The sequence below is a fragment of the Bombina bombina genome, chromosome 2 (assembly GCF_027579735.1).
Source record: "Bombina bombina isolate aBomBom1 chromosome 2, aBomBom1.pri, whole genome shotgun sequence".
In the NCBI taxonomy this organism is placed as follows: Eukaryota; Metazoa; Chordata; class Amphibia; order Anura; family Bombinatoridae; genus Bombina; species Bombina bombina.
The window spans coordinates 1,311,030,895-1,311,043,603 of record NC_069500.1 but is presented as its reverse complement, the minus strand read 5'-3'; the positions used below and the strand labels follow the sequence as shown (position 1 = coordinate 1,311,043,603).

Here is a 12,709-nt window from a genome sequence, read left to right as displayed (position 1 = left end):
TAAGAGTTAATTTATTTCGTTAGATAAAAATTAAATTTAACTTATGGGGGTGTTAGTGTTAGGGTTAGACTTAGCTTTAGGGGTTACAAAATTTATTAGAATAGCGGTGAGCTCCGGTCGGCAGATTAGGGGTTAATAATTGTAGGTAGGTGGCGGCGACGTTGGGGGCGGCAGATTAGGGGTTAATAAATATAATATAGGGGTCGGCGGTGTTAGGGGCATCAGATTAGGGGTTCATAGGGATAACGTAGGTGGCAGCGGTGTGCGGTCGGCAGATTAGGGGTTAAAAAAATTTAATAGAGTGGCGGCGATGTGGGGGGACCTCGGTTTAGGGGTACATAGGTAGTTTATGGTTGTTAGTGTACTTTAGAGCACAGTAGTTAAGAGCTTTATGAACCGGCGTTAGCCCAGAAAGCTCTTAACTACTGACTTTTTTCTGCGGCTGGAGTTTTGTCGTTAGATTTCTAACGCTCACTTCAGCCACGACTCTAAATACCGGCGTTAGGAAGATCCCATTGAAAAGATAGGATACGCAAATGGCGTAGGGGGATCTGCGGTATGGAAAAGTCGCGGCTGCAAAGTGAGCGTTAGACCCTTTCCTGACTGACTCCAAATACCAGAGGGCGGTAAAAACCAGCGTTAGGAGCCTCTAACGCTGGTTTTCACGGCTACCGCCCAACTCTAAATCTAGCCGTTAGAGTTTATAATTTTGAGACTAGCAACCCTGCACCTCTATGCAGGGAGTTAAACATTTAGTTAAAGTACCAACCCTGCTGTGGATCAGCAGTACTCTTCATGTCTCAAGCATTACTTTAACTATGTGTTTAACACATTTGCAGGGTTTAAACACTTAGAGATGCAGGATCCAAGAACTGACTGTTTACCACAAACATAAAAGGATATTAAACTCAAATTTTAAATTTAAATTAATAATTAAAAATATACATTCGTTATTTATTTTGCTTGGTTTTGCTATAAACATTGTGCTTGAGAAGCTGTACTTAAACCCTTAATGCCAGCGGCAAGACCACACTATTTTAGCAAGCCTGCAGGAGGAAAGTAGGGTCTAACATTGCGGTTTTGCCACTCGTGGCAAGTCCAGAACTATTATACCCAGACAATCCCTTAACGGCCGGTGATGTACAGGGTACGTCGGGGTTGTTAAGATGATAAATATGCTGCAGATTCTCTGACTCTGCTTCATATACTACATATGCAGTGATTGCTTAGAGCAGTGTATAAACTGATTTACAGGTAGTCCTAACTGGCCACAGACTATATAGCTGGTTCAGGCATTTTACAGCATAATTAGGTAACGGAATTTGCTTCTCGTTCTCTATGGGGAGCATGGTACAAGAAGATTTTATATATATATATATATACACACACAGTATATATATAGCAAAAGCAAGTTATTAGGCATCAAAATAAATAATGAAAGTACATTGCAAAGTTGTATCATTTTCATTAATATATGGGGAATTGCGTTTTGAGTATATTGTCCCTTTTAAAGGGACAGTCAACACCAGAAGTTTTGTTGCTTAAAAAGATAGATAATCCCTTTATTACCCATTCCCCAGTTTTGCATAACCAACACAGTTATATTAATATACGTTTTACCTCTGTGATTACCTTGTATCTAAGCATCTTCTGACAGCCCCCTGATCACATGACATTTTATTTATTATCTATTGACTTTCATTTTAGCCAATTAGTGCAGTGTCTGCCACAAGCCACGGGTGTGATCACAATGTTATCTATATGGCTCACATGAACTAGCTCTCCCCTGTTGCGAAAAGCAAATAAAAAAGCATGTGATAAGAGGCGGCCTTCAAGGGCTTAGAAATTATCATATGAGCCTTCCTAGGTTTAGCTTTTAACTAAGAATACCAAGAGAACAAAGCAAATTGGTGATAAAAGTAAATTGGAAGTTGTTTAAAATTACATGCCCTATTTGAAACACGAATGGTTTTTTTGGACTTGGCTGTCCCTTGAAGACTGCAGAGCCAGAATTATTATAAGGAAGAGTAGAGGTGCGCCTGTCTCTGCCTGTTATAAATACTGGTTAGCCGGCAACCTTAAAGGGATAGTAAAGTCTAAATTAAACTTTCATGATTCAGATAGGGCATTTCATTTTAAACGACTTTCCAATTTACTTTTATCATCAATTTTGCTTTGTTCTCATGGTATTCTTAGTTGAATTCTAAACCTAGGTAGGCTCATATGCTAATCCCTTGAAGGCCGCCTCTTATCTAAATGCATTTGACGGGTTTTCACAGGGTGTTAGTTCATGTGTTTCATATAAATAACATTGTGCTCATGCATGTGGAGTTATTTAAAACGGACAGTAAAGTCATAATTAGACATTCATGATTTAGACAGAGCTTACAAATTTAAACAACTTTTCAATGTACTTCTATTATTTAATTTGCTTCTTTCTCTTGTTATCCTTTGTTGAAAGGTTTATCTAGGTAAGCTCAGGAGCAGCAAAGAACCTAGGTTCTAGCTGCTGATTGGTGGCTGTATATATATACCGATTGTCATTGGCTCACCCATGTGTTCAGTTAAAAACCAGTAGTGCATTGCTACTTCTTCAACAAATGATACCAAGAGAATTAACCCCTTAAGGACCAGCGACGTACCCTGTATGTCACTGGCCTTTTTTTGTGACTTGATTGTTTTCTAGCACGGTCTTGCTACCAGCGTTGAGACTGCTCTATTCCACAAAGCCAGCTGGAGGGAGGGCATTAATAGCGTGTACTTGCTAGACTTGTGCTATTATGTCCTGAAAAAACCCTTAACGACCAGTGACATACAGGGTACATTGTGGTCATTAGCAAATTTGATAATAGAAGTAAATAGAAGTTTGAAATAAACTAGAAAATTGTTTAAAATTGTATATTCTAACTAAGTCATGAAAGAAAAATTTTTGGGTTTCATGTCCCTTTAAGAGTCAGCACTAATTGCCTAAAATGCAAGTCTGTCATCTAACATAAGGAGCAAGACAGCAGATGTTTAGATACAAGATAATTATAGAGGTGAAAAGTATATTGTTGGTTATGCAAAACTGGGGGGTGGTAAATAAACGGATTATCTATCTTTTTAACTTTTTAACGCAGTTGCGCCGTTCTATTCCGTCCTAACCGTGACGGAATAGAACGTCCGAGCCGTTTGGCTGTCCTGAAGCCAATGGCGCTTCCTGGATGGGATCGCGTTCTGGAGGGTGTGTCTAGTGTCATAGGAACGCCCCCTTGACCCGATCCCATCATTGAAATCTCGCGATCACGTGCACGATCGCGGGATTTCAATTTGTCTACATCGGAACAAAATGACCCTGTCATTAAAGGGTTAAACAATAACATTTTTGCTGTATACTATCATTTTAACAATGAAATAACACCAATGCTTGTGGTGGTCTTAACAAAGATTAGGTCTTCGGCACATTGGTAAAAAGTGATTGCTAAAGATTTTGGTGCCTACAGGTCCTGTAAGGCTGTGTATCATTATCCCTTATCTGAGCCTAGGAAATACTATCCAGAAAATAAATTAAAATTCAAGAATATCACAAGATGTAAATGGTCATCACAAAACATTGGATACATAGTCAAATTTACAAAATGTGTCAGATGAGGAATGTCAAAAGATTCTCCACCAACACCTTTAAAGGGACAGTATACTGTAAAATTGGCTTCCCCTTAATGTGCATCAAAGACTTGTTATACCAGTTGTAAACTATAAAATGTATGGTAAATTGCTTTTACTAATAAATATTTGTATAGGTTAAAAAAAAACCTTTAAAACTAAAAAAGATCTTTAAAAGAGTTGATCTGCAGAGCTGAGTCATTTGCGATATGCTATGAGTAATACACTATATCTTCTGATTAATATTATACATAAAAATAATACCAGATTTACCACATTTCTTGCTAGTCCCACCATATTACTGAACAATGGCGCCTGCTGCTTACCTTGGCATTTTGCATCTCAGCTTTGATATCATAATCAATGCGGGAAATGAGATGAGCATTAAAACCAGCCATAGCAAATAACGTAGGTGTTGTAGCTGAAGCACCAAAAGGATCCACATGCCAGGAGAACTGAGGCCTCACTCCAAAGGTTTCATACAGAAATCCATGTCCTTCTGCATAAGGAAGAATAAATAAAAATTAAAGTGATCACAAACAGAGAAATAGGAATTTATGAAAAGAAAAGTAGTCGGCCAAATATTGTGAATAAAAATCACTGTACACTGAAGCGAATAAAAACTTCCAAAGATCCAAAATGTGGAGGAAGGAAAATCAGGAACAGCAGCAGCTCTATATGATTATATATAGGTACAGATAGATATTTTACCAAAAAACATAATTTATGTAAGAACTTACCTGAAAAATTCATTTCTTTCATATTGGCAAGAGTCCATGAGCTAGTGACATATGGGATATACAATCCTACCAGGAGGGGCAAAGTTTCCCAAACCTCAAAATGCCTATAAATACACCCCTCACCACACCCACAATTCAGTTTAACGAATAGCCAAGCAGTGGGGTGATAAAGAAAGGAGTAGAAAGCATCAACAAAGGAAATTTGGAAATTGTGCTTTATACAAAAAATCATAACCACCATAAAAAGGGTGGGCCTCATGGACTCTTGCCAATATGAAAGAAATGAATTTATCAGGTAAGTTCTTACATAAATTATGTTTTCTTTCATGTAATTGGCAAGAGTCCATGAGCTAGTGAAATATGGGATATCAATACCCAAGATGTGGAGTCTTCCACTCAAGAGTCACTAGAGAGGGAGGGAATAAAACAAAAAACAGCCATATTCCGCTGAGAAAATAATCCACAACCCAAAAATAAGTTATTTTCACTTTTGCAAGAAAAAAACTTAAATCAAAAAGCAGAAGAATCAAACTGAAACAGCTGCCTGAAGAACTTTTCTACCAAAAACTGCTTCCGAAGAAGCAAATACATAAAAATGGTAGAATTTAGTAAATGTATGCAAAGAGGACCAAGTGGCTGCTTTGCAAATCTGATCAACTGAAGCTTCATTCTTAAAAGCCCATGAAGTAGAGACTGATCTAGTAGAATGAGCTGTAATTCTCTGAGGCGGGGTTTGACCCGACTCCAAATAAGCTTGATGAATCAAAAGTTTCAACCAAGAAGCCAAGGAAATAGCAGAAGCTTTCTGACCTTTCCTAGGACCAGAAAATAAAACAAATAGACTAGAAGTCTTCCTGAAATTTTTAGTAGCTTCCACATAATATTTCAAAGCTCTTACCACATCCAAAGAATGTAAGGATCTCTCCAACAAATTCTTCGGATTAGGACATAAAGAAGGGACAACAATTTCTCTACTAATGTTGTTAGAATTCACAACCTTAGGTAAAAATTGAAAAGAAGTCCGCAAAACTGCCTTATCCTGATGAAAAATCAGAAAAGGAGACTCACAAGAAAGAGCAGATAGCTCAGAAACTCTTCTAGCAGAAGAGATAGCCAAAAGGAACAACACTTTCCAAGAAAGTAGTTTAATGTCCAAAGAATGCATAGGTTGAAATGGAGGATCCTGTAAAGCCCTCAGAACCAAATTAAGACTCCAAGGAGGAGAAATTGACTTAATGACAGGCTTAATACGAACTAAAGCCTGTACAAAACAGTGTATATCAGGAAGAATAGCAATTTTTCTGTGAAATAAAACAGAAAGAGCAGAGATTTGTCCTTTCAAGGAACTTGCAGACAAAACCTTATCCAAACCATCCTGAAGAAACTGCAAAATTCTAGGAATTCTAAAAGAATGCCAGGAAAAATTATGAGAAGAACACCATGAAATGTAAGTCTTCCAAACTCTATAATAAATCTTTCTAGAGACAGATTTACGAGCTTGTAACATAGTATTAATTACTGAATCAGAGAAACCTCTATGACTTAGAACTAAGCGTTCAATTTCCATACCTTCAAATTTAATGATTTGAGATCCTGATGGAAAAACAGACCTTGAGATAGTAGGTCCGGCCGTAACGGAAGTGGCCAAGGCGGGCAACTGGACATCCGAACCAGATCCGCATACCAAAACCTGTGTGGCCATGCTGGAGCCACCAGCAACACAAAAGACTGTTCCAGGATGATTTTGGAAATCACTCTTGGAAGGAGAACTAGAGGCGGGAAGATGTAAGCAGGTTGATAACACCAAGGAAGTGTCAGCGCATCCACTGCTTCCGCCTGAACATCCCTGGACCTGGACAGTTATCTGGGAAGTTTCTTGTTTAGATGAGAGGCCATGAGATCTATCTCTGGAAGCCCCCACATCTGAACAATCTGAGAAAACACATCTGGATGGAGAGACCACTCCCCTGGATGTAAAGTCTGGCGGCTGAGATAATCCGCCTCCCAATTGTCTACACCTGGGATATGCACCGCAGAGATTAGACAGGAGCTGGATTCCGCCCAAGCAAGTATCCAAGATACTTCTTTCATAGCTTGGGGACTGTGAGTCCCACCCTGATGATTGACATAAGCCACAGTTGTGATATTGTCTGTCTGAAAACAAATGAACGGTTCTCTCTTTAGTAGAGGCCAGAACTGAAGAGCCCTGAGAATTGCACGGAGTTCTAAAATATTTATTGGTAATCTCGCCTCTTGAGATTTCCAAACCCCTTGTGCTGTCAGAGACCCCCAACCTGAAAGACTCGCATCTGTTGTGATCACAGTCCAGGTTGGGTGAACAAAAGAAGCCCCTTGAACCAAACGATGGTGATCTATCCACCATGTCAGAGAGTGTCGTACATTGGGATTCAAGGATATTAATTGTGATATCTTTGTATAATTCCTGCACCATTGATTCAGCATACAAAGCTGTAGAGGTCTCATGTGAAAACGAGCAAAGGGGATTGCGTCTGATGCTGCAGTCATGAGACCTAAAACTTCCATGCACATAGCCACTGAAGGGAATGACTGAGACTGAAGGAGCCGACATGCTGCGACCAATCTTAAACGTCTCTTGTCTGTTAGAGACAGAGTCATGGACACTGAATCTATCTGGAAGCCTAAAAAGGTGACCCTTGTCCGAGGAATCAAGAAACTTTTTGGTAAATTGATCCTCCAACCATGTTTCCGAAGAAACAACACTAGTTGATTTGTGTGAGATTCTGCAGTATGTAAAGACTGAGCTAGTACCAAGATATCGTCCAAATAAGGAAACACCGCAATACCCTGTTCTCTGATTACAGATAGTAGGGCACCCAGAACCTTTGAAAAGATTCTTGGAGCTGTTGCTAGGCCAAATGGAAGAGCAACAAATTGGTAATGCTTGTCTAGAAAAGAGAATCTCAGAAACTGATAGGGTTCTGGATGAATCGGAATATGAAGGTATGCATCCTGAAAGTCTATTGTGGACATATAATGTCCTTGCTGAACAAAAGGCAGAATAGTCCTTATAGTCACCATCTTGAAAGTTGGTACTCTTACATAACGATTCAAAATTTTCAGATCCAGAACTGGTCTGAACAAATTTTCTTTCTTTGGTACAATGAATAGGTTTGAATAAAACCCCAAACCTTGTTCCTGAGGAGGAACTGGCATGATTACCCCTGAAGACTCCAGGTCTGAAACACACTTCAGAAAAGCCTGAGCTTTTACTGGATTTACAGGAATGCGTGAGAGAAAAAATCTTCTCACAGGAGGTCTTACTTTGAATCCTATTCGATACCCTTGAGAGACAATGCTCTGAATCCAATGATTTTGGACAGATTTTATCCAAAAATCCTTGAAAAACCTTAATCTGCCCCCTACCAGCTGAGCTGGAATGAGGGCCGCACCTTCATACGGACTTAGGGGCAGACTTTGGTTTCCTAAATGGCTTGGATTTATTCCAATTTGAGGAAGGTTTCCATCTGGAAGCAGATTCCTTGGGAGGAGGATTGAGTTTTTGTTCCTTATTCTGACGAAAGGAACGAAAACGGTTAGAAGCCTTAGATTTAACCTTAGGTTTTTTATCCTGAGGCAAAAAAACTCCTTTTCCTCCAGTGATAGTTGAAATAATAGAATCCAACTGAGAAACAAATAAATTATTACCTTGGAAAGAAAGAGATAGTAATCTAGATTTAGATGTCATATCAGCATTCCAAGATTTAAGCCACAAAGCTCTTCTAGCTAATACAGCTAAAGACATGGATCTAACATCAATTTTGATAATATCAAAAATTGCATCACAAATAAAATGATTAGCATGTTGCAGTAGGCGAACAATGCTAGATATGTCAGAATCCAATTCATGTTGCGCTAAATTTTCCAACCAGAAAGTTGATGCAGCCGCAACATCACCCAAAGAAATAGCAGGTCTGAGAAGATGACCTGAATATAAATAGGCCTTCCTTAGATAATATTCAAGCTTCCTATCTAAAGGATCCTTAAAGGAAGTGCTATCTTCCATAGGAATAGTTGTACGTTTAGCAAGAGTAGAAATAGCCCCATCAACTTTGGGGATTTTTTCCCAAAACTCTATAGATTTTGCTGGTAAAGGATACAATCTCTTAAACCTTGAAGAAGGAATAAAGGAAGTACCTGGCTTATTCCATTCCCTAGAAATCATATCAGAAATAGCCTCAGGAATAGGAAAAACACCTGGAGAAAGCACAGGAGGTTTAAAAACAGCATTTAAACGTTTATTAGACTGAACGTCAATAGGACTGGTTACCTCAATATCCATCAGTAATTAACACTTCTTTTAATAAAGAACGCATATACTCCATTTTAAATAAATAAGTAGATTTGTCAGTGTCAATATCTGAGGAAGGATCTTCTGTTTCAGATAGATCCTCATCAGAAGAGGATGAATTATTATGTTGTTGGTCATTTGAAATTTCATCAGCTAAATGAGAAGTTTTAAAAGACCTTTTACGTTTATTAGAAGGTGGAAATGCAGACAAAGCCTTCATAATAGATTCAGAAACAAAATCTTTAAAATTTACAGGTATATCATGCACATTAGAAGTTGAAGGAACTGCAACTGGCAATGTACTATTACTGATAGAAACACTATCTGCATGTAAAAGTTTATCATGACAACTATTACAAATGACATTCGGTGGAATAATTTCTACAATTTTACAACAAATGCACTTAACTTTGGTAGAACCGATGTCAGGCAGCAATGTTCCAGCAGAAACTTCAGAGACAGGATCAGATTGGGACATCTTGCTCAATGTAAGAGAAAAAACAACATATAAAGCAAAATTATCTATTTCCTTAAAGGGACACTGAACCCAATTTTTTTCTTTCGTGATTCAGATAGAGCATGACATTTTAAGCAACTTTCTAATTTACTCCTTTTATCACATTTTCTTTATTCTCTTGGTATCTTTATTTGAAATGCAAGAATGTACGTTTAAATGCTGGCCCATTTTTGGTGATCAACCTGGGTTGTCCTTGCTGAAAATCTTTAGTAGCATGTAAATAAAACTTTAAAGCGTGAACCACGTCAAGATTGTGTAATAGACGTTCCTTCTTTGAAGAAGGATTAGGACACAGTGACGGAACAACAATCTCCTGATTGATATTTTTATTAGATACCACCTTAGGCAGAAAACCATGTTTGGTACGTAACACTACCTTATCTGCATGGAAAATGAGATAAGGGGAATCACATTGTAAAGCAGATAACTTCGAAACTCTTCGAGCCGAGGAGATAGCTACTAAAAACAGAACTATCCAAGATAAGAGCTTAATATCTATGGAATGCAAAGGTTCAAACGGAACCCCTTGAAGAACTTTAAGAACTAAATTTAAACTCCATGGCGGAGCAACAGGTTTAAACACAGGCTTGATTCTAACCAGAGCCTGACAAAACGCCTGAACATCTGGAACCTCAGCCAGACGTTTGTGCAAAAGAATAGACAGAGCAGAAATCTGTCCCTTTAAGGAACTAGCTGACAAACCCTTCTCCAATCCTTCTTGGAGAAAAGATAATATCCTAGGAATCCTGATTTTACTCCATGAGTAACCTTTGGATTCACACCAATGAAGATATTTACACCATATCTTATGATAGATTTTCCTGGTGACAGGCTTTCGCGCCTGTATTAAGGTATCAATGACCGACTCGGAGAAACCACGCTTTGATAAAATCAAGCGTTCAATCTCCAAGCAGTCAGACGCAGAGAAATTAGATTTGGATGGTTGAAAGGACCCTGAAGTAGAAGGTCCTGTCTCAGCGGCAGAGTCCATGGTGGAAAGGATGACATGTCCACCAGATCTGCATACCAAGTCCTGCGTGGCCACGCAGGTGCTATCAAAATCACTGAAGCTCTCTCCTGCTTGATCTTGGCAATCAGACGAGGGAGCAGAAGAAACGGTGGAAACACATAAGCCAGGTTGAAGGACCAAGGCACTGCTAGAGCATCTATCAGTGCTGCCTTGGGATCCCTGGACCTGGAACCGTAACAAGGAAGCTTGGCGTTCTGACGAGACGCCATGAGATCCAGTTCTGGTTTGCCCCAAAGTTGAATCAACTGTGCAAATACCTCCGGATGGAGCTCCCACTCCCCCGGATAAAAAGTCTGTCGACTTAGAAAATCCGCCTCCCAGTTCTCTACTCCTAGGATATGGATAGCTGATAGATGGCAAGAGTGAATCTCTGCCCATAGAATTATCTTTGAAACTTCCAACATTGCTAGGGAACTCCTCGTTCCCCCTTGATGGTTGATGTAAGCTACAGTCGTGATGTTGTCCGACTGAAATCTGATGAACCTGACCGCAGCAAGCTGAGGCCAAGTCTGAAGAGCATTGAATATCGCTCTTAGTTCCAGAATGTTTATCAGAAGGAGTGCCTCCTCCTGAGTCCACGATCCCTGAGCCTTCAGGGAGTTCCAGACTGCACCCCAGCCCAGAAGGCTGGCATCTGTTGTTACTATTGTCCAATCTGGCCTGCGGAAGGTCATACCTTTGGACAGATGGACCCGAGATAGCCACCAGAGAAGAGAATCCCTGGTCTCTTGATACAGATTTAGTAGAGGGGACAAATCTGTGTAATCCCCATTCCACTGACTGAGCATGCAGAGTTGCAGCGGTCTGAGATGTAGGCGGGCAAACGGCACTATGTCCATTGCCGCTACCATTAAGCCGATTACTTCCATACACTGAGCCACTGAAGGGCGAGAAGTAGAATAAAGAACACGGCAGGAATTTAAAAGTTTTGACAACCTGGCCTCTGTCAGGTAAATCTTCATTTCTACAGAATCTATCAGAGTTCCCAGGAAGGAAATTCTTGTGAGAGGGGATAGAGAACTCTTTTCTTCGTTCACTTTCCACCCATGAGACCTCAGGAATGCCAGAACAATGTCCGTATGGGACTTGGCAATTTGAAAATTCGACTCCTGTATCAAAATGTCGTCTAGGTAAGGGGCTACTGCTATACCCCGCGGCCTTAAGACTGCCAGAAGTGACCCCAGAACCTTCGTAAAGATTCTTGGTGCCGTAGCTAACCCAAAGGGAAGAGCCACAAACTGGTAATGCCTGTCTAGGAAGGCGAACCTGAGAAACCGATGATGATCTCTGTGTATCGGAATGTGAAGGTAAGCATCCTTTAAATCCATGGTAGTCATATATTGACCCTTCTGGATCATAGGTAGGATGGTTCGAATAGTCTCCATCTTGAAGGATGGGACCCTGAGAAATTTGTTTAGGATCTTGAGATCTAAGATTGGTCTGAAGGTTCCCTCTTTCTTGGGAACCACAAATAGATTTGAATAGAAGCCTTGCCCCTGTTCCTCCTTTGGAACTGGGTGGATCACTCCCATAACTAGGAGGTCTTGAACACAATGTAAGAATGCCTCTCTCTTTATCTGGTTTGCAGATAATTGTGAGAGGTGAAATCTTCCTTTTGGGGAAGAAGCTTTGAAGTCCAGAAGATATCCCTGGGACACAATTTCCAACGCCCAGGGATCCTGGACATCTCTTGCCCAAGCCTGGGCGAAGAGAGAAAGTCTGCCCCCTACTAGATCCGTTACCGGATCGGGGGCTGATCTTTCATGCTGTCTTAGAGGCAGCAGCAGGCTTCTTAGCCTGCTTTCCTTTGTTCCAAGCCTGGTTAGGTCTCCAGACCGGTTTGGACTGTGCAAAATTTCCCTCTTGTTTTGTATTAGAGGAAGTTGATGCAGCGCCAGTCTTGAAGTTTCGAAAGGCACGAAAATTAGTTTGTTTGGTCCTTAATTTGTTGGACCTATCCTGAGGAAGGGCATGACCTTTTCCTCCAGTAATATCAGAAATGATCTCCTTCAGTCCAGGCCCGAATAGGGTCTGCCCCTTGAAGGGCATGTTGAGAAGCTTAGACTTTGAAGTAACGTCAGCTGACCAGGATTTAAGCCATAGCGCCCTACGCGCCTGTATAGCAAAACCTGAGTTCTTAGCCATTAGTTTGGTTAAATGAACAACAGCGTCAGAAACAAATGAATTGGCTAGCTTAAGCGCTTTAAGCTTGTCAAGTTTATCATCCAATGGGGTTTCTACCTGTAGAGCCTCTTCCAGAGACTCAAACCAGAAGGCCGCAGCAGCAGTGACCGGGGCAATGCATGCAAGAGGCTGGAGAATAAAACCCTGTTGAATAAACATTTTCTTAAGGTAACCCTCTAACGTTTTATCCATTGGATCTAGGAAAGCACAACTGTCCTCGACAGGGATAGTTGTACGCTTAGCTAGGGTAGAGACTGCTCCCTCCA

At 40.3% G+C, this 12,709-nt stretch overlaps 1 protein-coding gene across 1 annotated transcript in view; it reads right to left on the bottom strand.

Annotated features, from left to right (window-relative positions):
- MAN2B2 (mannosidase alpha class 2B member 2) overlaps window positions 1-12,709 on the bottom strand; it is a 341,988-nt gene that overhangs the window by 276,860 nt on the left and 52,419 nt on the right. Inside the window, exon 4 of the mRNA XM_053704158.1 lies at window positions 3,969-4,141. Coding sequence (XP_053560133.1) covers window positions 3,969-4,141 — 173 coding nt within the window. The remainder of the gene's footprint in view (window positions 1-3,968; window positions 4,142-12,709) is intronic.